This window comes from Mytilus galloprovincialis, chromosome 14 (genome assembly GCF_965363235.1).
Source record: "Mytilus galloprovincialis chromosome 14, xbMytGall1.hap1.1, whole genome shotgun sequence".
In the NCBI taxonomy this organism is placed as follows: Eukaryota; Metazoa; Mollusca; class Bivalvia; order Mytilida; family Mytilidae; genus Mytilus; species Mytilus galloprovincialis.
This window is the reverse complement of record NC_134851.1, coordinates 4,951,859-4,978,963: the sequence shown is the minus strand read 5'-3', so window position 1 is coordinate 4,978,963 and position 27,105 is coordinate 4,951,859. Positions and strand designations below refer to the sequence as shown.

At 32.0% G+C, this 27,105-nt stretch overlaps 2 protein-coding genes and 1 long non-coding RNA gene across 8 annotated transcripts in view; 1 reads left to right on the top strand and 2 right to left on the bottom strand.

Annotated features, from left to right (window-relative positions):
• LOC143058827 (DNA primase small subunit-like) overlaps positions 1 to 5,374 on the bottom strand; it is a 34,068-nt gene extending 28,694 nt beyond the window's left edge. Inside the window, exons 1-2 of the mRNA XM_076232305.1 lie at positions 5,202 to 5,374; positions 3,668 to 3,825 (exon numbers count right to left, since the gene is read on the bottom strand). Coding sequence (XP_076088420.1) covers positions 3,668 to 3,825; positions 5,202 to 5,322 — 279 coding nt within the window. The 5' untranslated portion in view covers positions 5,323 to 5,374. The remainder of the gene's footprint in view (positions 1 to 3,667; positions 3,826 to 5,201) is intronic.
• Positions 5,375 to 5,460: 86 nt separating this feature from the next.
• LOC143058825 (inositol-trisphosphate 3-kinase homolog) overlaps positions 5,461 to 27,105 on the top strand; it is a 76,616-nt gene continuing 54,971 nt past the window's right edge. Inside the window, exons 1-3 of one of the 4 annotated variants that reach the window (XM_076232298.1) lie at positions 5,461 to 5,622; positions 24,214 to 24,245; positions 25,027 to 25,172. In XM_076232298.1, the coding sequence (XP_076088413.1) occupies positions 25,077 to 25,172 (96 nt within the window). In that variant the 5' untranslated portion in view covers positions 5,461 to 5,622; positions 24,214 to 24,245; positions 25,027 to 25,076. The other 3 variants (XM_076232300.1, XM_076232299.1, XM_076232301.1) reach the window with 3 other exon arrangements.
• LOC143058877 (uncharacterized) lies at positions 12,304 to 13,714 on the bottom strand. Of its 3 annotated transcripts, none has more exons than XR_012973272.1 (3): positions 13,225 to 13,714; positions 12,987 to 13,065; positions 12,304 to 12,422 (listed from the first exon to the last, which is right to left on the bottom strand). It is a non-coding gene; the product is annotated as an uncharacterized LOC143058877 (long non-coding RNA). The 3 variants fall into 3 exon arrangements; XR_012973270.1 differs by having other exon boundaries at positions 13,214 to 13,713; XR_012973271.1 differs by having other exon boundaries at positions 13,422 to 13,711.

The following is a 27,105-nucleotide window of genomic DNA, read 5'->3' as shown; positions in this document are numbered from 1 at the left end:
CCACTGACTGACCTAAGAGGGGGCCCGCTCCAGTCACGCTTCAGTGATTCCCTATATAAGCAACCAAATTTTTTCCCAAAAAGGGGGGGCCCGGGCAAGAATCCGGATTTCGGTCATAGCGGGTCCGTTTCCGATAAAATCCCGATTCCGATCCGTAGTTCTAAAAATTTAAATGTCGGACGAAGAAAAATATACAAAATTAAACGATGTTTGATACGCTATTTGGAAAGGAATATGACGTTTCTAATGCAATACATGGATGACAAGTTTACTTTAGGCTAATTTCATCAAGTTCTGATGAAGTAATAACTGATTTTGCCGAAAGTTACAGTACAGGTAGGGACTTATTTTTATGGATGCCTTAATCCGTCTAGATGTCAGACTGGTCGGACAGTTGTCCCAGTGTAATAAACACCTGCTGTGCAATATCAAGTGGAAGGTCGTAAATCAATCTGTACCAGCTTGATTAGAATTAAATTTTACCTGTACAGATATATTAGTATTTATGGAGGATAGATAAATGTAAAATATTGTTTTGTATTCAAAGAGAAAGAATTAAAATTAAATATAAGAAATAAAATTCAAATTAAATATAAGAATAAAAATTAAAATTGAATATAATTTTATTTTTTTTATAATTTGAAAATGAAATAAAGACGATTTTTAACAATATATTGTGTTGCCAATTATTTCAATAGTTTTGTGCCAATAAACTATTTTGTATTTGTATTTGTAAACCGTAAATATTTCATCTAATTCAAAATAATAAGCCTAATAACAACCAAGACTGTTTTCAATAGAAGTTTAAATCAAATTGTTGAGACTTCAATCCCGTAAATTATACGAGTTTTCGTTGATGGTTATATTATTTCCCGCTTTTAACGTCCTGTTCCTTTATATGTTATTATAAGAAACTCAATTTTAAGTATAAGTCCAATATATCGTATTTATGAAATATGTATAGGCATTGTGAATTAAGTTATTTTCCTTTTGATACAACTTCCCCGTCGGAGCCTCTACATCTATTCACACCTGTCAATCATTTCTCGCAAGTGAAACATTTTGGTCAGACAGATCACTCGTGCTTTCTATTTTGACATATTTCCCGTTAATCTCTTTGAAAGTCAAACAATTGGTTTCCTTTAATACAATATTTATAACGCCGAGATCATATTTCGATTCCTATTTTTTTTATTTTATTTAAAATTGTTGACACTCGATATAAATATGCCTTTCTATTTTCATGTCTGAAATATTTTATGAAAATCGCCGGTTATAAATATATTTTACAAATTGTATCAAATCGATACACGAAAATCAAAGTTTAACCTTATATAGTTTATTGACTAAATGCACATTTATTCCCCAATGGGGTTGAAGGCTAGTCGTACTAGTCATGATCAGCTGTCTTTACTTTTTCGTCGTACTTCTAGTCATTCTAAAGCTCGCGCAGTCAGTATGATTTTTTAAATCGATGTTGTATTATTTCCGAAGTTTAAAGGAGGTCTCCAAATAGATTATTTAAATGGGAATCCGAGAAATGACTGATAAAAATAAAACAAAAAATAGTTAAAGAAGACTAAATCGTGTTTTGATTATACATGTATGTAAATCGATTAAATTTCTATTCTGGTAAATCGATCAAGAGCCTCAAAACTAAAACACAATAAATGTCAATCATTCAACATCAAATTTAATCATGAATGAATTTTCCCACGGTCGGTCAGTAAGGTCACCTGTGTTTACTGTTACGACATTTCCCGCCATATAAAAATCTCGTGCAGTGGACAAAATCGATCTTTAATATCTTTTATTAGCATTCAATATTATTGCGAGTGGAGTCAAGTTAAAGTTCAACCACGTGCACACGCTGTTGATCACCGATATGTGTATCATGGAATTGTCTTTTCACGGCAATTTTTTCTTTTTAGATTGCTATAAAAAATATAACATACAAGTTTCCTTTTTTACATGGATTGTGCATAAATTAATATTATGCAATTAAGTTCGGGATTTCGGGATTAACCCTTTCGGGATCGGGGAATTCTTTTTTCGCGATGTCGGGATTTAAATTTATTTGAATTCGGGACCTTGGGACTTCGTGTTTTTAAGCCCGGGATTTCGAGATCCGGACCCATTTTACCCCCTACCCCCAAATGCAGATCAATTATATTAATTTAGCATAATGAACAAACACGGAAATCTTAAAATAAACTTATGCCCGGGAAGAATCAATATTTTCTTCTAGTGTAATTATTTGCGTTCTATTTTAGTTATACATCTCCAACTTTCGGACAATATTTGTTTACAGTAAAAAGTAAAAACTACAAAGAATCATCAAGCTACTAATAATATACAAGTGTTGCTCACTGTAATTATTTTTATCTCGGAACTGACACAACAGACTGAATATTAAATACAAATTATAGAAATATTTTGCATGTGACCGCGTCAAACTCGAACGTATGCAGCAGCACTTGAGACAGCATTCTGCTAATCAATGGATTTACGTGGAAAATAAATCAGTAAAATAAAAATAACCGTAAGCTTCAAGAAATAGAATACATGTAAAAATATATATGTTTAAAAAATTTATGCAAACAAATAAGAAAAAGATACAAAAAAAAAAAAAAACCGAAAAGGAACATAAAATAAAAATAATTTTTAGGAACAAAGAAAATAAATATTAGCAGTTGAAATATCAAAACCATAATTAACAAAAATAGGCTATTTTTATTAAACAAAGTTTTCTCCAGTACTTCATCTGTAAAAATATTTTATGTCAAATACGATGTAGAACTAATATAATCAATAAAGTGACTGAGAGGTTAAAATTACAGGTAACCTTGATTCTGAAATCAGTGAACAGTAATTCTAGCAACACGATTAAGATGAAAGGACCATTCACACCTGGATCTGTTGTTTAATGAACATACTACCTACCATAAAAATGTCGGATTATTCATATCCGACTAGACGGATTAAGGCATCCATAAAAATAAGTCCCTACCCGTACTGTAGAATGATTTGATGTACGCTCTCGTGTAACAAGTATGAAAAGCATGCCACCAGCTTAAAAATCTTTTAGAAGAAAATATATCGTTTATGCCTTGAATTTCTTTACTTTTAAATGAAAATTGCTGTTTCATTGACTTGCTAAAAATTAAATATTACCGATAACGAAATTGACTGAAAGCGAGTATCGTGAACAACACATTTTATTTTTTTCTGAGGATTTCGTAACAGTCGGCGGGAAAAATAATAATAAAAGTAAGAAGCACTACTTTTATTTTTATTCTAAAATCGGGAAAGGTGGAGTCGGCGGATCTCGTTAAACAGATAATAAAAAAGTCTGGCCTTATGATCATGATGATGTTAAAATATGTAAATTGCTTGCAAAAAAAATCAATAACTTTACTCTACAACCCCTGTATGTGAAACCAGCACCAATTTATCTATTCAATTATTATGTTGGCATCACTTTTTCTGGGTTTTTTTTTTTCTGAAAAAATAGATATAACATAATACCCTGTGTGTAAAATTCTCAAATATTAATTTTTAAGACCTTTTTTCATCTGATGCTACATTTTGTAGTACCAATAAAAACAGTACCAAAATCTATCTTGTAAGGAATTTTTTCTAGGTTTTAGTCTCAACTAATACATACCCTATGTGTGAACACAGCACCTATATCTATTTTGTATGGACATCTTTTCTGTATTTCTTTTTCTAGTTCTTGCTGATCACTGAATGACTGGTATCTAATGTAGACATCATCCTTCAACGTGAAGGAAAACTCTCTATTGCAAAAGTAGTTCTTTGGCACTGTAAACAGAAATTATAGAATTTTACCAAATAAATTTACAGGTCATTCTGTCTGGTAAACAACTTAGCTTTACAAGACTAATTTTTTTTTACATCTAATTGTACATGAATATTATCCAAAAAAATATAACGAAATTCTCTCCAAAATTCACAAAAACAAGATCATGTGACAGGAGGGTATATTGTTATGAAGGTTGTGCACAATTGCTTGAATGCATTTCAGTGATAAAGAAAAGTAATGTCACATTTTATTAGATTTTGACATGTTTGTGAACTAAACATAATTTGGAGTTTTTGTATAAAATATTATTTCCTATTTCTTCTTCATATATCTTTTGGTTTTCAATTCTAGTGGTTATATTTGATAGCTGACTTTTGTGACCTGCTTGGATTTTTTAAAATTTATTTATTGTATTAGATCAGCAAACCCGGAATAATAGCCTTATTTCTGTTCCTGGAGTCTGATCTGGTATTGTCTCATGCATTTCGTGTGAGACTCACGCATTTTCATGCTCATTTGCCGACATTTTCCTTTGATCTATTGTTTTTTCTCTTTGGATCTTTACAATTTTTGCCAAATCTCACGCATTTGCTTCATGAAAACTTGACAGCTCTGTTTGAGTGAAATATATATTTATCAGTCCAGTAAACATGGTAAAATATAGGAAGGAACACAATAACAATTTCATTTTTAATTATTCTTTGATATAAAAATACGTTACCTGATGATGGCACTCCTTTGTTTACATTGAATATGACATCATAACTTGAATAACGTCACAACTAAAATGCCTTAAAACAGAACCAAAATTGGAAACGTTACGGTATTTCTGTTTCTTTTTTGACAGATTTTGAAGTTAAAATTTGTTTGAATTAAAAAAAAAATATACAGACTTCGTATTCTTCAACAGGTAATGTCTGCCTCATATTAAAGATGATATGTATTTTGACATCGTTTGGGAATTTTGCTAGAATTTTAAAAAATCCATGAAAAAAAATGCACCAAACAATCAGAATAAAATTCAACAAAATTTACCAGACCGATCCATTAATCACCAGATTAGTCCGGCAGTCAGACTGACAAATTTGGTGCAGTCTGTTGTGTAGATAAATTTAGATTCATAGAAAATCAAGTTTTAGTGGGGTTGACAAACAAGAAATTGAAATAGAATGGAATTTCACGACAGGGTAACATTTTTCATAAATGGAAGTTAATAACCTTGTTTTTTTTAAGACGTGCCAGTGTGTGTAGTCAAAGACAGTTACATTTTGCAGCAGTTAGTAATCATCAAAAATGTGATGGATAACTGGATACCATATGATAAGAAGAAACCCCTATTGACACAGAGAGAAGTGCCCTTGGAAAAAAAACATACCACCGCCATAGTTGAGCCACTTGAAATATGGTCCATAAGGAAAAAGTCTTTTGTAATAAATGGGCAATAAATCTGGCAATGAAGCTGCATCATAAACGTGCTCTTTTTCTTCTCCTGGCATGGTATCAAATTTTTGTTTACAAAATTTAGCGCCAAAATCTATTTACCGGAAATAAGAATTTACGACTTCATAATTTTATTTTACCTTATCATGAAATACTGAAATACTAGATTTTCGAAAGATAAGCATTGAAGAATATCTTTTAAAACTATATAATTGATTTTCAATTTTGTATAAATTCTATACTTTTACGACTCCCGTAATTTGGTCGTAAGAATTTCCACAAAAGAAGAAAGTAAGACAAACACTGCCAAATACACAAAACTACAACGAATAAGAAGATGTGATCTAATTTTTAATGTTAGTTAAATAGTCAGCTTTGAGAGTTTGATGAAAACTTTTATTTATTTTAAGCAGTTATTCCATATCATGACATTAATCATTTTAAAAAGTGAGTTGTCTCCCTGTGACCACAAGTTTTTCACAAGTTACTATAGGCCTATGACATGTATGAGGGTCTTAATTGGGGGATAAACTGGTCCGCCGTTCTAACTATAGCTTCGCACCGAAGGAACAGGTTGGAGCTATTGTCACATTGGCATTAATTGGACGAGTCTTACAAATTCAATGATTCGCTAATAAAATTGGCCAATAATTTAAAGTGGTACATGTAGGAAATTGACCTCAAATGTTAATACTGCGATGCCGCAAAATAAACAAGCATCTGTTAATTAACCCCATGGTAGTAGCGCAGATGAATGACCAACGAGCGTGTTAACATGTTCTTGGCAAACTGAGCCGGTATCTTTTGTTCCCTTAAAAACTCAGTAGGGTAATAAATGTGCTAATTTTTCTTTGATTTGATATCAGTATAATAAATAATTAAACATAGCCCATGATGTACTAGTCTCGTTGAATTATTAAATCCTGTGGCCAGAATTCTGACCACGGGATTTAGGCCATACCTGTTGTCAGTGTAGCGATAAGTGAACACAACAGGGGTCCAGTTTAAATTAGGGGACCTCATGAAGAATAACGGTAAAAAAAAATTGACAAATGACGTGTACAGTATTTTTTGTTTCATCCAGGTGCAGGAATTTCTCGCTGCATTGAAGATCTGTTGGTGACCTTCTGCTGTTGTCTGTTCTATTGTCGGGTTGTTGTCTCTTTGACACATTCCCCATTTCCATTCTCAATTTTATGTTGAAATGTACGCTTTCTTTGATATAAAATCAACTGATGTTTAATAATGAATCACATTAATGGTTTTTCCAGAAATAACGGTTTTGATAATTTCTTAAATTAGACCTCTGACGATTCATGAGAGCTCAGAAGTGGTAATGCCCTTTACCGTCAGTCGTAAAACAATAATTTTCGGCTACCGTAAGCATCAAATTGGTTAAAATTTTAATGTGATTCAGTGTTCTCCCCAGGATTTTTAGATAGCGCTGTGGTAAGCGGGTAATTTTCGACAATTCTCAGTAACTGTGTCGCGTTGCGCAGTTTGTTTGTAATTAATTTGTTATGAGTTTTTCTTATATTACATGTATGCTATTGATGTTTTCTCTTGTAATAATGTCCTCATCATGCTCATGGAAGTTACCCCTTTGTTTGTTAATGTTATTGTCTGGATCTAGAAGAAGAGTTTTTTTCTCCATTGTAAATTCATATAATCTCATATTATCTGTGTGTAAAACCCAAGGAGAAGTCTTTTTCCATTGATGGGTCTATACCAGACTGCCTGGTGATGTTGCAGAACATGTAGGACCAACAATAAAGTATTAGTCAGCTTCTGTGTTTGGTTTTGTAACCCACTGTAGCAGTGTATTGTTAACCTTACGACGTTTGACAGGAATTAACATTTTTTAGCATAATGATTTCTCATTTTTCTGACCTTCATGACCTTAATGTTTTATTATATTCAAATGGCTTCATCCAAGCTGGACATCAAGAAAGGGAATTTCTAAAGTCGTATCGATCAGCTTGGGGTTTGTTTTTCTAATCATATCCTCTCAATTGTTTTCAAATGGTAAATTTATCACTGTAGAATTGCCGATTAAACAATTATTAGTTCGAATAGGTGATAATTAATACTTCAACGACTTGCTCATTTTCGGGGTTCGTATGAAAGTAAACCCGGCAAATTTGTAACAAACCCCTGTGTTTGATCGTTTTCAAAATCATCGTTTGTTTAAAGTTCGTAAAACAAGTTTGTGAGTGTCGTCGTGAAATGCGGTCAATTTATCTCATCTCATTTCATTCATATATGGGCTTTTGTCCCCTACGAAACTTCTTCTAAACACACATATTTTTTACAATTTTAAATGTTTCCTATAGACATTCCAGTTTGTTTACTTTAAATACTAGAAAAATCTCATTTTTTTCTGAATTGGAAACCCATTTTTATCGTTAAAGATTAGACAGTACTTCATATATGAAGGTACAACTCATGTTACGTATTGGACATTTTGATGCGTTACGTAGTGGACAAAATCGTTTCGTAGTGGACAAAAAGTTTCGTAGTGGACAAAAAGTTTCGTAGTTGCGATGTTAATAAAAACATAATAAAAATTACATTAAACTAACCTTTGTTATTTGTTTTGCACGAATATAATTGAAAAAAGATTAAAAAAAGACTGCATGGTAGTGGTAGTGTCCACTACGAAACGTTTTTCTCCCATACTTGTTTCGTAGGGACCGCTTCGTAAGGGACATATTCGCATGTTTTATTTTTTCCCCCACAATCCCTATATTGCAATAGTAACAAGACTGATTGTATTCATCAAAGCATTTATTAAGCTGTACACTGATATTTTGTTCATAATTTTAAAACCAGATACTGAAGGAGATTTGACCCGTTTCGTAGTGGACATTAACAAAAATACGGTATCACTCTGGTCCATTTGATGTGCTCAATTTTTCTTACCAACAATTTAATTGCCGTTATAAAAGCATCTGTTCTTTTGTAAGACCCTAATGTTTATATCTCTTGCAAACAAAAATTACATTGATTTTATAAAACTGTTTATTGGCAAATTTTAATGACTTCGTTTCGTAGTGGACATTTTGTGAGGGACACATATGTACACCTTCTGAAATTAAAAATCCTATATTGAAAGCTGTTTATTAAAATATGTTGGCTCTGAACATACTTTTGAATTATTAAAGAACTTATGTAAAGTAAAAATAACATTTATTTCTTCATTTTTATACGGCCGCAAAAATTTTAATTTTTCGTCGTATATTGCTATCACGTTGGCGTCGTCGTCGTCTTGCGTCGTCGTCGTCCGAATACTTTTAGTTTTCGCACTCTAACTTTAGTAAAAGTGGATAGAAATCTATGAAATTGTAACACAAGGTTTATGACCACAAAAGGAAGGTTGGGATTGTTTTTGGGAGTTTTGGTCCCAACATTTTAGGAATTAGGGGCCAAAAAGGGCCCAAATAAGCATTTTCTTGGTTTTCGCACTATAACTTTAGTTTAAGTAAATTGAAATCTATGAAATTTTGACACAAGGTTTATGACCACAAAAGAAAGGTTGGGATTGATTTTGGGAGTTTTGGTTCCAACAGTTTAGGAGTTAGGGGCCAAAAAAGGGCCCAAATAAGCATTATTCTTGGTTTTCGTACAATAACTTTAGTATAAGTAAATAGAAATCAATGAAATTTAAACACAAGGTTTATGAACACAAAAGGAAGGTTGGGATTGATTTTGGGAGTTTTGGTCCCAACAGTTTAGGAATTAGGGGCCAAAAAGGGGCCCAAATAAGCATTATTCTTGGTTTTCGCACTATAACTTTAGTATAAGTAAATAGAAATCTATGAAATTTAAACACAAGGTTTATGACCATAAAAGGAAGGTTGGGTTTGATTTTGGGAGGTTTGGTCCCAACAGTTTAGGAATAAGGGGCCCAAAGTTCAATTTCCAAAATTGAACTTTGTTTGATTTCATCAAAAATTGAATAATTGGGGTTCTTTGATATGCCGAATCTAACTGTGTATGTAGATTCTTAATTTTTGGTCCCGTTTTCAAATTGGTCTACATTAAGGTCCAAAGGGTCCAAAATAAACTTAGTTTGATTTTAACAAAAATTGAATCCTTGGGGTTCTTTGATATGCTGAATCTAAAAATGTACTTAGATTTTTGATTATTGGCCCAGTTTTCAAGTTGGTCCAAATTTAGCTCGCCGCCCTTATGGCCGGGGGTCTGGGGGCCGCTCAAGATTTAAAAAAAACGATTTCTTACTAAATTTGACAAATATGTTATAGTTATTACTATGTCATTTATTAAGAGCTATAATAAATGCAACTGTAAGTTTATTTTCCTCCGATGACAAGAAAAAAAATCGTTTATGTCCCGATTTAAGCACCAGTTATCAATCCGGATTTTCCGATTTTACCGACACCGTGACCGACTTTTAGAATGATAGGAGAAGAATGTGGTCTCTTTTGCGCTTGATTACACCTAGTAAACGAGTGCTTGAATAAAAGCGCCGATAGACATCGACAAAATCTTCGATCTTTTATCAAAGTTTTTTCTCGTGATTTAATAAAAATAAAAAGCAGATATGGGAAAATTGAAGAGGACCGGGAAATTTCAAGAGTTTTTCGGCTTCCCCGAACTTGAAAATTGACTTACCACCGGGTGACAAAGGCTAAAAAATGACTTACCCGTTGTCCTAATCCACTTACCCCGGGTAACGGGTAATAGGAATCCTAGAACACTGCAGTTTGATTTTAACAAAAATTGAATTCTTGGGCTTTTTTGATATGCTGAATCTAAACATATACTTAGATTTTTGATTATGGGCCCAGTTTTCAAGTTGGTTCAAATCAGGATCCAAAATTATTATATTAAGTATTCAGCAATAGCAAGAAATCTTCAATTGCACAGTATTGTGCAATAGCAAGCAATTTTCAATTGCACAGTATTGTGCAATAGCAAGAAATCTTCAATTGCACAGTATTGTGCAATAGCAAATATTTTCAATTGCACAGTATTGCGCAATAGCAAGAAATATCTAATTGCACAATATTGTGCAATAGCAAGAAATTTTCAATTGGAGTTATCTTTCTTTGTCCAGAATAGTAGTTGAATCAACTTAAATCATTGTTTTATACAATATACAATGTATATTCACTTTTACTACCAACTGATAAATTAAAACAATCTTTACCATTCAGTGATAACAAGCACTTTATTTTACATTTTAATATTTTATGATGTATTTAAATGAGTAGTTATTGTTGCAAACTCCATTAGGAATTGGAATTGAGATCAGTTTTGGAAAAAGGGAAAGGGGGATGTGAAAAAAAAATGGGGGGGGGGGTTACATTTTTCTCATTTCAGATTTCATAAATAAAAAGAAAATTTCTTCAAATATTTTTTTGAGAGGATTAATATTCAACAGCATAGTGAATTGCTCAAAGGCAAAAAAAATATTTTAAGTTCATTAGACCACATTCATTCTGTGTCAGAAACCTATGCTGTGTCAACTATTTAATCACAATCCAAATTTAGAGCTGAATCCAGCTTAAATGTTGCGTCCATACTTGCCCCAACTGTTCAGGGTTCAACCTCTGCGGTCGTATATAGCTGAGCCCTGTGGAGCATCTGGTTTTACGATATTTTAGAGTATGAATGTTGAACAGGCGGTCTAGGGACATGACATTTTGGTTGTTTTGGACCATTAAGGAGTTAATATCTTATCAATCCCTCTAAAAATAAACTGTTTCTTTGCTTAAAAATGTTAAATCTAATTCAATGTAATGACTGCACAAAAAATTACTTGCAAAGATCAAACATATTTTTTTTAAAGTGGCTGGGAAAAGAAAATACGTTTTTATTGAAAAACGCCCATATGCCTCTATATATTCTTTTAATTGAAAAAATAGATGTCCATGTTGAAATCTTTGTTTATTTTGATCTTTCAAAGTCGCCATTTTGTAAAATTTATTAGACTGGTCCTGCGGATTTACTTAATATAACGGAAATAATTCATTCAGAAATAGTAAACCAGTTGATCACAGGATCCGAAGTGAAAAATAAGCAGGAAATTTGAAAAAATGACGAAAAAAATATAGCTACATGCTTGCATTGGTAAGCGCTGCGGTCAGTGCAATGGAACAGCAGAGAATTGTGATAGTGCCAAAATATCGCAGGGCTAAAACAGCCTGGGGAGGACACTGTCAGATTCATCAAAATACCCTTATCGTGAATCGTCTGATGTCTCGAATAGTTATTGTTACTGTTATTTTTGGGAAAAAAATAGTGTGATTCGTCAAATTCAGCTGATATTTTTAGGTGTAATACCACCATTGATTTTTCCCTATTAGTCTTTGTTAAATTGGCACTTTTAAAAAAATCGTACAGTATTTACCTTTATTTCAACCAAAGAAATACTTTGCATGTGTAAAGTTCAATCCTTTCCAGTGATACAGTGAAAATTTCACACTACATTTCATTGCATATAAGAAAGTAACCACCGCCGAGGGTAGACAACTCAATTTTTACACTGTTATTTACTGGTTACCTGCTTTGGTAACTATGTAACCTTAACGTTCCAAAATATTTTATAAGACCATCAAATAAAAAAAGAATGATGCTTTCAGACACCCAACATACATATTTACGACTCAGAAAAATTTAAGTGCATTGAAATGCAGGGTTTATTTTCTACAACTGTCAAATTCAAGGGAATATTTTTTTAGGCCTACTTTCGTATGCAACCGGATGTGACGTACCATGATTTGGTGGTATTACACCTAAAGAACACCTAAATGTCAAATAAACTTAATGCAATTTTTTCCCCTCCAATTGCAAGTTATTTCAAGCATAACTGTCAAGTTTTGTCTCAGTCAGAACTATAGTTTCAGAGAAAATCAATATAATGTAAGGCCATATCTTACGGCAATTTCAGTCCAATTTCTTCGAAAAATCCTAATTTCAGTGTATCATTATAAAATGCAGTGTTGACTAATATCTGATCATAAACTCATGATATATGCATTCAAACAATTAAATAGAATACAAAAGACAACTTTAAGATGATAAACAATTTTATTGCACCTTTTAGAGTTCATTTGAAGGTCTGTTTTGGTCTGTTTTGGTCCATTTTTCCTCCTTCCTTCCTTTTTCATCAAAACTTGATATCTTTTGTCTAAAAAATAAAACAAATGTGATTATTTTCCCACAAAAATGAAATAAATGTAATGTTAAATCAATAATTAAAGTGTTTTAGCTGAAAGAACTGTCTCTATAAATGTTAACAGTCTACACGGAAGTTTCTATAAGCCCTTATGTGTAACTTGAGTTTTTGGTCTGTTCCCCTAGTGTGAGAAATAACGGTTCCCTTTCAGTCAATCATTTATTGCTACTGGTATCAAAGTCTTTTTATTTACTCATAACAGTATATTTCTAATAGATTTACACAAAAAGTCCACTTTCTTGTATTTTACATTAGAAAATGGGGAGAAAGAGTAATAAAAAAATACCTCAAAATGTTTTTAAAAAGGGTTATGTCCCTTGGAATGCTGGTACAAAAAATAATTGGTAAGAATTATAAAGTTTACAATGTGAGACTGGATTCTGATGTGTATAAATCCAGGACAAATAAGTGCTTAGATGAGTTATTGTCTGTGCAAAATGTAGACCGCACAATGGCAAATTGTAAACTTTTGCGGCCAAAACAACAAAAAAAAACATGATGGTAGTTGATACATACTTTAATGCTGAAGGGTCATCTGCAGACCAATTCACATATAAGATTTTTCAACAGAATGCTCTTCAGAACATGGTTAACACTGAAATAAAAAATTCACATGTTGTATAAACAAAACAAAAACTGTAAGGGTAATTTAAAATTTAACACAGTAATCTAAATACAGCTTCGTCTGTCCACCCATTTGACTAAGAAAACACCCGTAAACCTCCATTTCAATGCAATTTTACCTCAAACGTACTTTCTGTGTCTAAATCCATTCCGAATAGTCCATGTTTACAATGTATGAACTGGTTTATTAATAACTTTTAAAAATGAAAGTACAATAGGGTCACGAGTGCACATTTAGTTTCCCTAAATAGGTGTAATACCACCATTGATTTTTCCCTATTAGTCTTTGTTAAATTGGCACTTTTAAAAAAATCGTACAGTATTTACCTTTATTTCAACCAAAGAAATACTTTGCATGTGTAAAGTTCAATCCTTTCCAGTGATACAGTGAAAATTTCACACTACATTTCATTGCATATAAGAAAGTAACCACCGCCGAGGGTAGACAACTCAATTTTTACACTGTTATTTACTGGTTACCTGCTTTGGTAACTATGTAACCTTAACGTTCCAAAATATTTTATAAGACCATCAAATAAAAAAAGAATGATGCTTTCAGACACCCAACATACATATTTACGACTCAGAAAAATTTAAGTGCATTGAAATGCAGGGTTTATTTTCTACAACTGTCAAATTCAAGGGAATATTTTTTTAGGCCTACTTTCGTATGCAACCGGATGTGACGTACCATGATTTGGTGGTATTACACCTAAATAGTCTTAAAGAAAGTGTACATTTTATTGTCATGTACTAAAAATTACCGTTAACGTCATTTGACCGTTAGACGTCATAAAAGTAACCCCATTACTACCCTCATTCATGATAAGGATATTTTGTTGAATCATGGTAATATTTAAACCATTGTATGCATACAGTAGCCAAAATTGGCCCTTTGACACTTGACGTTGAAGTGCATTCCTACTCAAATGTACATGATGTACAGTACCCTCATACTATATTTCTGTTTCTTTGTGAACAGGCTTTGAATTTAAAAAATGTTTGAGTTAAAAAATTCATTCATACGTACTCTGTCCACTTTCAAAGCTAATGCCTGTCTCGTATTATTGTGCCACAGAAAAAAAAAATTAAATTGCCTTTCAAGAAACCATAATTATTTGGACTGTAAAAAAGGAGATGCCAATGAGACAACTGTCCAGAATTAATTTTTTAGAGACCGAAATGACACAGAAATTAAAAACTATAGGTCACTTTACGGCCTTTAACATGTATAAAAAAAAAAGCTGAATTTTCCTACAAAAAAATAAATGTCAATAAAGAAAATGAGAAGTTTGACATTCCTACTATAGCAGCTCATGCATATTTTTTGAATTTATTTTGCCTGGCAAAGGGTTGAATTTGTCACACATGTACACATATACATTTTGTACATAAAACTATTTCTTTATATAAAAAAAATCAAAAATGAAATTGTTATTGTGCTCCTTTCTTTATTTAATTAAATTGATAAATATTTATTTAATTCAAAGTCTCATGACATACAAGACTGGAAGAAATTAAGATAGAGATTTCTGTGCGGGAAAATAAAAAGAGTTTGAAATAAAAAGTTATAACAATTTAAATTTCATTAAAAGATTAATTTTTAAAAATTTTTTTTTTTTGATTGATTTTGTACTATCTTTGACTAAGTTCCCATGTTATGATAATACTACAATCTTGAAAATAATTTATCGTAAATGTGTTCAGTAGATGTTTACTGATCATTATTAGAAACAGATGAATTCACTATAAATTGTCAAACAACATATGTGTGGCAGATCACATAAGCAACATGTACAGTCAAATTGTAGACCCTGAAAAGCGTTTTGCTTGTATAAAGTAAACAATTATTATTAAAACTATCTGTAATTGCTGATAATTGTTTTATTAATTTTAAGAAATCTGCAGTTGTTGAAACATGTTAAAAACTCAATTTTAATCAAAAGTTGAGCAGCTGCAATTTCAACTCTTTGTTACCTAATGACAGTAATCTTTTGTTAATTTTTTTACCATGGTTTATATTAAACCAAAGGATGAATAACTAGTTCAAAAGAGACAGAAAAGTTTAAATTTGTTAATTATTAGCACAAATTAATAATTGAAATCTCGTATTTAACCAATTATTTATAATTTACACTTTTCTATCAAAATAAGTGTCATTTTCCTATAGAATTGTTTCAATTTAAGGTAACTTTTATCAAAATGAAAGAAATTTGCAGTCATCTTTGTTTTTAATTGAACACTATTTTTTTTAAATATTAAATCTTTCCTTGACGAAAACAATAAAGAGAGATATATAACTGCCAATGAGACAACTATTCACCAAAGTTGTTAGAAGGTTATTTACAAATGATTTACCTGCCCCACAATGTTTTCTCTGTGCAACAATCTGCTCTATCCTCCCCTTAGCTATGTGTTATTTATATAATGACCCAATGAAAAGAAATAACAAAATGTGCCAATGAAGCTTATATTATAGTATTATAATATTAAATCAATATAACATAAGCTATAAAAACTCAGACTGGCAGGAAAAAAATAAATATGGATTGATATGTATATAAAAATAAACACTTATTAAATGCAAGGCAATCTTTGATCACATGCTTTCAGATGCTTCATGTCTTTCCCTTTTATATAAATAATTTAAATAAAATATACTTTCGAGTAGTTGACCCAAATCAGAGTCAGATTTAGGGGGGAGGCCGAGGGGCCCAGGCCCCCCTTTTCTGAGAAAAATTTTGTTGATTATATAGGGAATCACTAAACTTGACCAGAGTGGGCCCCCTCCTAGGCAGTCAGTGGGCCCCCACTTAAGAAAATTTCTGGATCCGCCACTGCAAATTAAAGTAACCTTAAAACATTTGTTTGATTTTTGTCATTAACACATGATTAAAAAGAACTGTTCTGTATGCATTCTGTATCAGAATGCACTTCATTTTTTTTCAAAATAAAATATTGATTTTTGAGTTCATAATGGCATTTAAATTTGGCTCATAAAATAATGATATTACTTGAAAAATATTGATAGATGGACAAAACAAAATAGGAAATTAAGCAATGCTTTAACTAACCATCTCATTGACTGAGGCAGGTGGTATGATGCATTTTTTTCTTGACCTATATCTAGAAACCATTAAATAATTGAGCAAGTTGACACTTTAAACTTTGAAAACCAAGTATAAACCTTTTCAAACGCAAAAGTCATACCTTGTATGCATATACCTTATGTTATGAAATTTCCATCTGTCATACATGATGATTCTAAGCAAACATATGTATTGAAAGCTTCACCCTTTTTCAGGGGGAGGGAGGGGCAACTGCAGTTCATGTATGTTATAGGCCCTGACAGCTTTGATCATGTAATAATTCTTTACTTTCAATTTCCTCAGTTTTAAAATGAGATTAATGTTAAATAATCATTACTGTATTTTCAAACCCATTAATTTTGATTTTTTTAAACTGCAGTTTGGTAGTTACAATATACCTTATTGCTATTTGCCTTATCGGCCGGCCGACCCGGCCGCTTGAACTTTTGACACATACAACAATCACTTTTCCATTGTGGCGTCAGATATTTTGTTTTATGACGTCAAAATTTTACGGGAACCTGTGTGATATCCAGTAATGGCGGACAAATAGCAATAAGGTGTATCACGACTGTCATGCATGACTGTTAATACAACCGACAAACAAGTACAGATCAAATACACATGTTATTAGCACCAAGTAACACTAATAATAAATGGTTATACATTAATAGTTAGTCATGTTAGTGATTTTACAAAGTAATGATATATAAATGTCACAGAGAAAGGAGTGACAGTAGATAAATAAGATATCAATTATTTTTCAATAATGAACTTCCTATCAATAAGTTTTCATTTATTTGATTAACAACTTTTTTTCAATATAATATCTGATTGTCCAAAAGTGAGGATTTGTTTTGCGTATTGTTGAAGGCCATTTAGTGAACTTTGGTAGCTTGTATCCTTTGGTCATTGTTGGTCTGTATTAGAAAGCTGTCTTATTGGTTATCATATTATATCTCCTTATATTTATATTCAAAGATCCATGAAATAATAGAATAGATAAAAAAGGAAAGAGGTAATGTGTCAAGAGATAAAGGAAAGAGGGAATGTGTCAAGAGACAAAGGAAAGAGGGAATGTGTCAAGAGATAAAGGAAAGAGGGAATGTGTCAAGAGACAGGAAAGAGGGAATGTGTCAAGAGACAAAGGAAAGAGGGAATGTGTCAAGAGACAACAACCCATTCAAAGAGTAGAAAACAGCCCAAGGTCACCAATCATGCTTGAACGGGTCTTCTTCGTTGTTCTTTGTAGAGAAAATGCAACACCCATAGTCAGTCTTCAGCATGACTTGAACATGCTAAACAAGTATTACTGTAACGTATACAGGTTTAATGAAATGAACATTACACTAAACTCAGAAACATACAAATGAACACTACACTAAACTCAGAAACATACAAATAAACACTACACTACAGAGGCGGATTTAAGGGGAGGCAGTGGGCCTGGGCCCCCCTTTTTTGGAAAAAAATTGGTTGCTTATATAGGGATTCACTGAAGTGTGACTGGAGCGTGCCCCCTCTTAGGTCAGTCAGTGAGCCCCCACTTATGAAAATTTCTGGACCCGCCACTGTACTAAACTCACAAACATACAAATGAATCAAAATTTTTAAAAATAACAAAGTACCTTCATATATATACATACTGTATGTAATTTATAAAAACATTGATCAAAATGCAACAAGCAAAAACTATTCGTTAAAAATTAGTTGGTTCAGTATATATGAAGGTGTGACATGTTTTCTATCGCCATCTTTTGACGTTTTGTATTTGTTTTTATTTTTGTCATATTGCTGCATGTAACTCTATAGGAAGTATTTGACACCTTTCGTAAGGTGTTATTCTTGTAAATTTTGCTAATTATAAATAGAGAATCTAACGCCTTTTGTTCGGTGTTTTATCCAGCAGAGCATGTGGATTGACTGCTGTGAATCTTTGTCACGAAATAAATTCAGTGGTGTACATTTTTCTTAGTAAGTTGGCACTTCATGTGTTAGACTGATTTTTTTTCTTCTTTTTTTTTTTTATCCAAGTGTGAAAGTACTTGTTTGCATATGGACTGTTGTTTTCTGTTTTTCGCCATGATCATGATGCTTGTGTCAATCCCTGTTAGACTTATGAGTGTTGTACATCATCCTACATTCAGGATCTGGTTTACAGAATATAGAATAAATGACAAAAAAGTAGAGATAAGGGATAAAAAAAGGTAATGTACATAAAAAAGGCTTAAAAGAAAAGAAAAGAGTAAAGAACAACTGATGAATAAAAAGGTTAAAAAAAATTAGAATTTAGTAAAATAGGCCAAAAAAAATAAAAGAATAGGTAATAATGGCCAACAATGGGCAAAAAGTTTAAAAAAAAAAAGAGAGAGAGAGAGGACAATTTTTTTTTAAAAGGTAAAAGATTGGAGAATAATCCAGTACAGAAATATAAAGAATTGAAATTGATGAATAAAAAAGTAAAGAATGGACAATTACATGTATGGATAAAAAAATAGAGTAACTGGCCTAAACAATTATAGAATATATACAGAATGAAGATCCCCAATCAAGACACTCTCACCTTATGAAGATGACAGGATTGTATGTAGAAGAGTTATTACCCATAAAATGATATGTTTTTTTTTTGTTTTCCCAATTTTTCATATATGTTCAAAATAATAAAAGAGTGAATTATGTTAAGTACAATGATCAGCCAGATAAAATCTGTAAATAACTATCATCATAGCTACTAACTTCTGACCATTCACTTTTTTTTGACAGAAGCTTACATAAAACATATGGTATATATGGCTTTCTCTTACCATACAGTTATTATCTCATAATCTTTTGTCCAAAAGTTAATATAGGAATTTTGTCAACATGATTTTCATCATATTTATTCTTCAGGCAACTTATTTTTATATCTGGAATGTTCTGGTATTTGATGTATGAATTATTAATGAAGATTATCTCATCAGGGCTATCTACCTTCATTTGTAAATATAACTGATCTATAGAGGGAAAGATTATCTCATCAGAGCTATCTACCTTCATTTGTAAATATAACTGATCTATATAGGGAAAGATTATCTCATCGGAACTATCTACCTTCATTTGTAATTATAACTGATCTATAGAGGGAAAGATTATCTCATCAGAGCTATCTACCTTCATTTGTAAATATAACTGATCTATATAGGGAAAGATTATCTCATCAGAGCTGTCTACCTTCATTTGTAAATATAACTGATCTATAGAGGGAAAGATTATCTCATCAGAGCTGTCTACCTTCATTTGTAAATATAACTGATCTATAGAGGGAAAGATTATCTCACCAGAGCTATCTACCTTCATTTGTAAATATAACTGATCTATAGAGGGAAAGATTATCTCATCAGTGCTGTCTACCTTCATTTGTAAATATAACTGATCTATAGAGGGAAAGATTATCTCATCAGAGCTATCTACCTTCATTTGTAAATATAACTGATCTATAGAGGGAAAGATTATCTCATCAGAGCTATCTACCTTCATTTGTAAATATAACTGATCTATAGAGGGAAAGATTATCTCATCAGAGCTATCTACCTTCATTTGTAAATATAACTGATCTATAGAGGGAAAGATTATCTCATCAGAGCTATCTACCTTCATTTGTAAATATAACTGATCTATATAGGGAAAGATTATCTCATCAGAGCTATCTACCTTCATTTGTAAATATAACTGATCTATAGAGGGAAAGATTATCTCATCAGAGCTATCTACCTTCATTTGTAAATATAACTGATCTATAGAGGGAAAGATTATCTCATCAGAGCTATCTACCTTCATTTGTAAATATAACTGATCTATATAGGGAAAGATTATCTCACCAGAGCTATCTACCTTCATTTGTAAATATAACTGATCTATAGAGGGAAAGATTATCTCATCAGGGCTATCTACCTTCATTTGTAAATATAACTGATCTATATGGGGAAAGATTATCTCACCAGAGCTATCTACCTTCATTTGTAAATATAACTGATCTATATATAGGGAAAGATTATCTCACCAGAGCTATCTACCTTCATTTGTAAATATAACTGATCTATAGAGGGAAAGATTATCTCATCAGGGCTATCTACCTTCATTTGTAAATATAACTGATCTATATGGGGAAAGATTATCTCACCAGAGCTATCTACCTTCATTTGTAAATATAACTGATCTATATAGGGAAAGATTATCTAATCGGAGCTATCTACCTTCATTTGTAAATATAACTGATCTATATAGGGAAAGATTATCTCACCAGAGCTATCTACCTTCATTTGTAAATATAACTGATCTATAGAGGGAAAGATTATCTCATCAGGGCTATCTACCTTCATTTGTAAATATAACTGATCTATATGGGGAAAGATTATCTCACCAGAGCTATCTACCTTCATTTGTAAATATAACTGATCTATATATAGGGAAAGATTATCTCACCAGAGCTATCTACCTTCATTTGTAAATATAACTGATCTATAGAGGGAAAGATTATCTCATCAGGGCTATCTACCTTCATTTGTAAATATAACTGATCTATATGGGGAAAGATTATCTCACCAGAGCTATCTACCTTCATTTGTAAATATAACTGATCTATATATAGGGAAAGATTATCTCATCAGAGCTATCTACCTTCATTTGTAAATATAACTGATCTATATAGGGAAAGATTATCTCATCAGAGCTATCTACCTTCATTTGTAAATATAACTGATCTATATATGGAAAGATTATCTCACCAGAGCTATCTACCTTCATCTGTAAATATAACTGATCTATATAGGGAAAGATTATCTCATCAAAGCTATCTACCTTCATTTAAAGAAGAAGGTCCGGTAAGACCCCTTTTTGGCGCCAAAATATAGCAGTTTTACCAAATTGTTAAAATGTAAACTTTTAGTTATTTATTGGACAGTAGAATGCTTCTACTACATAAATATGGCCTGTTTTTGACAATACAATGCACATATATCGAGTACTAGCACCACTAAGTCATTCTAAATTACTGAAATCTTCACAATTCTATCATTTTAGTTAAATTTTAGACGGTTTTCGCTTAAAACGAAAGTGGCCGCTTTCGTGTTCATCCTTAATATTGGAATGAGAGTTGTATTTTATGATAATACATAACATATATAAAGGTTTAGGATGAACACGGATGCGGCCACTTTCATTTTTGACAAAAACCATCTGAAAAGTGACATTTTTTAACAAATTTGGTAGATTTTTCATTTTGAGCTTGAATCGGATCGTTTTTAATGACTAAATCAGTTAAAATCTTTCACAAAAACTAACTGAATCAAATGAAATAGACATTTAAGTGTTTAAAAAGAGGTCAAAATCTTTCGTCAGATGAACCTGAAATTTGAGGCCAAAATCGGTCCTTACCGGACCTACTCCTTTGTAAATATAACTGATCTATAAGATTATCTCACAAGGGCTATCTACCTTCATTTGTAGATATAGCTGAACTATATAGGGAAAATATGTGCTATTTTTCGGTACTTGAAGACTTATAAAAATCCTTGGCTTTGAGAGTTTTTGCTGCAGGTAAATCCATAAAAGGGATCAAGACACAGAAACTATTATTCTCAATTGTTTACTTAAAAAAGTTATTCAATCCAGAATTATTTTTTCTTCCAGCAACCTGATGGTTATTTTTGGAATTATCTTACATAAAAAATGAATTATTAATGAATATTATCTCCCCTGAGGGATTGTTACTTCAATGTAAATAACATAGAATATCAAGATAAAAAAATCATGTACCGCTGATCTCAAACAGGTTGTGTGTGAAAATAACACAAAAATTAGAGAATAGTAACTTGCTGTCTTATGTTTTGGCTTTGACAAGTGTACCGTGAAATTGATGATTGTGTTAGAAGTTTGGGGATTGTTAAGTGTTGTGCTTCATAAGAATATGACAGAAACCAGAAATCTTTTGATTTTGATTTAGGTAGGTTGCTGTCTTAGTATTATAACATATCATTTTAAGATTGATCTAACTTTAATTTATATCTAGATGTATAAATATAATGGTTCAGTAATGATCATTAGTATACCCCATGCAATGAATTTGCGGAGGGTATAATGTTTTTGACCTGTCCGTCAGTCCTGTTTCTTGTCATCGCAACTCCTCTCAAACCTAGGATTTACGCCCCTTTAAACTTATTTGCCTTAATGTACTACTGCAACAGTTTGTCATCACAACTTTTCTGAAACCACACAACAGAATTTCATGAAACTTTGTAGATAATAAGGGCATACTATGTAGATGTGCATATTGACAGGAAATTATGATTCAATTTTTTTTTCTTATACAATTTCTTTTTCTTACACTTATTTTATTTCTCCAATGACAATGTTGGGACGTGGGGTATGTGAGTGTACTCATTTAAGGTTCTTTAATTAGAAATCTTTTGATGTTAATAATATTCAAATGTTTTGTGTATATATATAGTTTTCCTCTGATCTCAATATGATAGCAACAAAGGAACACCTCTAATAACAACACTCTATCTGAAGTAGGTTTTTTAACTTGACATATATATCCCTGAAGGAGAAAAAATGATTTTGAATAATTTTGATATTTAACATCCTCATATCTCATGTTCATATTCAATGAGTGAAACTAAGTCTATTCATAGTTTATATTGTGTAAACAAATTCTGGGGTGAATTTCTTGTATTTAAAGGTCAGTTACATGATGATCACTTGACCTTGACATCTATCAACCTTTATGTCAGTTTTGATCTTAATTTCTCAAATTGTAAGTTTTAAATATTTGTTTTATTCAAACAATTGGATTTTATCTTTCTTAAAGTTTTTTGGTCTGGATTGTTCATACAGAAAAAACAATATTAAAATAACTAGGGATAGTTATAAGGGACTCGGCAGAACTCTGTAAAAATATACCTCTACTGTCTTAAAAATGCAATATGTAAACTTTAAAGTAGAAAAACATTTATATGAGGGGCCTGATAGGTTATTTTCATTCTTTGTGATCGGCCCATTTTCGCTATCGTGATCCATTTTTCTACAGATTTTTTTTATATAATGTGATCTGTGATCATGGAAATTTATTTTCTGTGAACAGTGATTGACAAAGAAATCAACTCGTGAAATGTGATAAGACTTTTAAGTTTATTTAATACTACTTGTATACCAAAAGTTTGCTAAAATTTCTCATTAATTCATTAAGGCTATCCATCTTCCAATAAAATTAGCACCAATAACAAAAATGTCAATAATTTGAAGCTATACATCATTAATTTACAATGGATTATAATACAAAATGTACTTTAAGGTCACATGAAGGTCAAATCAGCTTCCTGGTTGGACAACACAATGACTGCTTCTTAAGATCATTTATATAAAAATGAAGATGTGGTATGATTGCTATTGAGACAAGAGACCAAATGACACAGACATTAACAACTATAGGTCACAATACATGCAATAGGTCACTATATGACCTTCAACAATCAGGAAAGCTCATACCCCATAGTCAGTTACAAAAGGCCCAGAAATGACAAATGTAAAATAATTAAAACAAGAAAATTCATGTCTTCAATTTGTGGAAAAGTTTGCCATGTGTCACCTATCAAAACTTTGAAGTTGGATATCTTCCTGTAAGCATAATTTCAAAGACAGGAGAGATTTGCTGTAGAACTGGTATTTCAAAATATACTATAGTATAGTATTATAAGCAGTGTTCTCCCCAGAAATTTTGGATAGCATCACATTTGGCGTAAAAAAAAATGTATTTTTTTCAATGTAATTTGTCACGTCGTGGCAATGCTCTATTTCCATTATGATATATGCGTTATTGTTTATTACAAAATATATTATATATTATAATATAAGGCCAGGTATCCTTTTGTGTGTTCACTCACAGTTCTATTGAAAATTTTCAGAAAGGAATAGTGCCCATTTAATTTTTTTTCAAATAGTTAAGATTGAAACCCTTTTCAAATAAATGATATTATTTTTTATTTTAATTTCAGAATGAATTTTATGGAAGACAAACAGCCTTTAGGTATGTATTTGTAGTTAAGGGGTATGGACAATATATACATGTTTTAAAACTTTGTTGCATTTAAACATTGAAGTTGTATGAAATCGAAATTATTGAACCAATGCATGTACAATGTATATATACATGAACTAGTATCAACTAGATCCACTGGTATATATATATATATATGAGCTTCGTCGGATAGAAATCGACCTTATGCAAGTGCATGTACACATATACATATCTAAGACTTTGATCGATTTTGGAATATCTAAGATATAAAAGTTGCATTTTGGTCCGTTTAAAAGGGTTGTCTCCTTATGAAAACCTACTTTTGGAACAATTACAGACTTTCCGTAGAAATTATTTTAACCCAAAATAGGTTAACAGAGGTATTGATTTTCGTTTGCATAAGGTCGATTTCTATCCGACGCAGCTCATATGTATATATAAGTACCTCCATAAGTTTGACCTAAACTGATTAAGTCATCTTCTGGTTTGCTTGTGAAACAAAGAAAAACACTTGTTTATTTCATGCAAAATACTCTTATATAATCAGGTAAATCCATTTTTATATTTATCATGTTTAAAATATCAGCTGTTTGACACGATATGAAACCTCTTTGAACTCAACATTAAGCTTCAAATTGTGACTAGGAGCTGATATTTTACAATATATGCAGACAACCTTATAATCCATACTCATTGTTGTTTTAACACTGAGGTACTAGATAATTATAGGGTTTTATTGGTTTAACCAGTACATGTACTTGATAACTAGAAAGTTTCCTTATTTATACAGGAACTGGATAATTTGAGGATTTACAGAAATGGTAACAATCACATGGAGGAATGTCCAACATAGATCTTTTCCCACAACCAGAGGTGAGTCTCTCTGATTTAACACATGGAGGAATGTCCAACATAGATCTTTTTCCACAACCAGAGGTGAGTCTCTCTAATTAAACACATGGAGGAATGTCCAACATAGATCTTTTCCCACAACCAGAGGTGAGTCTCTCTAATTAAACACATGGAGGAATGTCCAACATAGATCTTTTCCCACAACCAGAGGTGACTTTCTAATTAAACACATGGAGGAATGTCCATAGATCTTTTCCCACAACCATACCTGTCAACCTGTGACAATGAAAATGCAGGTCATGACCTGCATTGAAGAATGAAATCTCAGGTCATAAGGCATACAAACTTTTTCATGTTTTTTCGAGCTGAATTTCAGTATTTAGAGGACATTTTTTTATAATTCAAAGTTTCCAAAACATGTTCTCTAAAATTTTATTATTATTTCATTGCACTTTTAAAAGCTTTTGATAAAATTGTGTAACACTGCCTCAATTCCTTTTCTGATTGATTTTTCTTGAGCCTGCAACTTTTGTTGCAGAAAGCTCGACATAGGGATAGTGATCCGGCGGTGGCGGCGTTAGCTCACTTCTTAAAAGCTTTATATTTTAGAAGGTGGAAGACCTGGATGTTTCATACTTTGTATATAGATGCTTCATGTCACGAAGTTTCTGTCAGTCACATGTTCAATGTCCTTGACCTCATTTTCATTGTTCAGTGACCACTTGAAAAAAAAGTTCAATTTTTTTGTAATGTTGAATTCTCTCTTATAATAAGTAATAGGATAACTATATTTGATATGTGCGTACCTTGCAAGGTCCTCATGTCTGTCAGACAGTTTTCACTTGACCTTGACCTCATTTCATGGATCAGTGAACAAGGTTAAGTTTTGGTGGTCAAGTCCATATCTCAGATACTATAAGCAATAGGGCTAGTATATTTGGTGTATGGAAGAACTGTAAGCTGTACATGTCCAACTGGCAGGTGTCATCTGACCTTGACCTCATTTTCATGTTTCAGTGGATATAAATAAATTTTTGTGTTTTGGTCTGTTTTTCTCATACTATATGTAATAGGTCTACTATATTTGTTGTATGGAATGATTGTAAGGTGTACATGTCTAGCGGGCAGATGTCATGTAACCTTGACCTCATTTTCATGGTTCAGTGGTCAAAGTTAAGTTTTTGAGTTTTGGTCTTTTTATCTAATACTACACATGTACTATATGCCATAGGTCAACTATATTTGGTGTATGGAAATATTTTATGATCTTTATGTCAGTCGCACAGGTTTTGTTTGACCGTGACCTCATTTTCACAGTTCATTGCACAGTGTTAAGTTTTTGTGTTTTTGTCAATTTTCTTAAACTATAAGTAATGGGTCAACTATATATGTTGTATAGAAGCATTGCTAGCTGTACATGTCTGCCTGGCATGGTTCATCTGACCTTGACCTCATTTTCAAGGTTCATTGGTCTGTGTTTAGTTATCTTGGTTAATGTTTAGTTTATGTAACAGTTGTAATAAAGCTTAGCTTTATACTTAGGACTATCAACATAATATCAATGATTAGTATAGAAGGCGAGACATTTCAGCGTGTGCACTCTTGTTATACAAAGTACTACATCTGATTAGCATTACTTGCATAATATCAACTTCAACCTCAAACATCATTACTAATTTTATATTTTACAATTGGAACTATGTGACGTCCTTTTACAGACTTTACAGCCCTGAAACATCTGATGACACTCCTATGTATTGAAATTAGAGTATAGTAAAATAAAGTGAAGTATAGATGAAAAGATGAAAAAAACAATTTTTCAACTATTTATTATGCCCCACCTACGATAGTAGAGGGGCATTATGTTTTCTGGTCTGTGCGTCCGTTCGTCCGTTCGTTCGTCCGTCTGTCCGTCCGTTCGTTCGTTCGTCCGTCCGTCCGTCTGTCCCGCCTCAGGTTAAAGTTTTTGGTCAAGGTATTTTTTGATGAAGTTGAAGTCCAATCGACTTCAAACTTG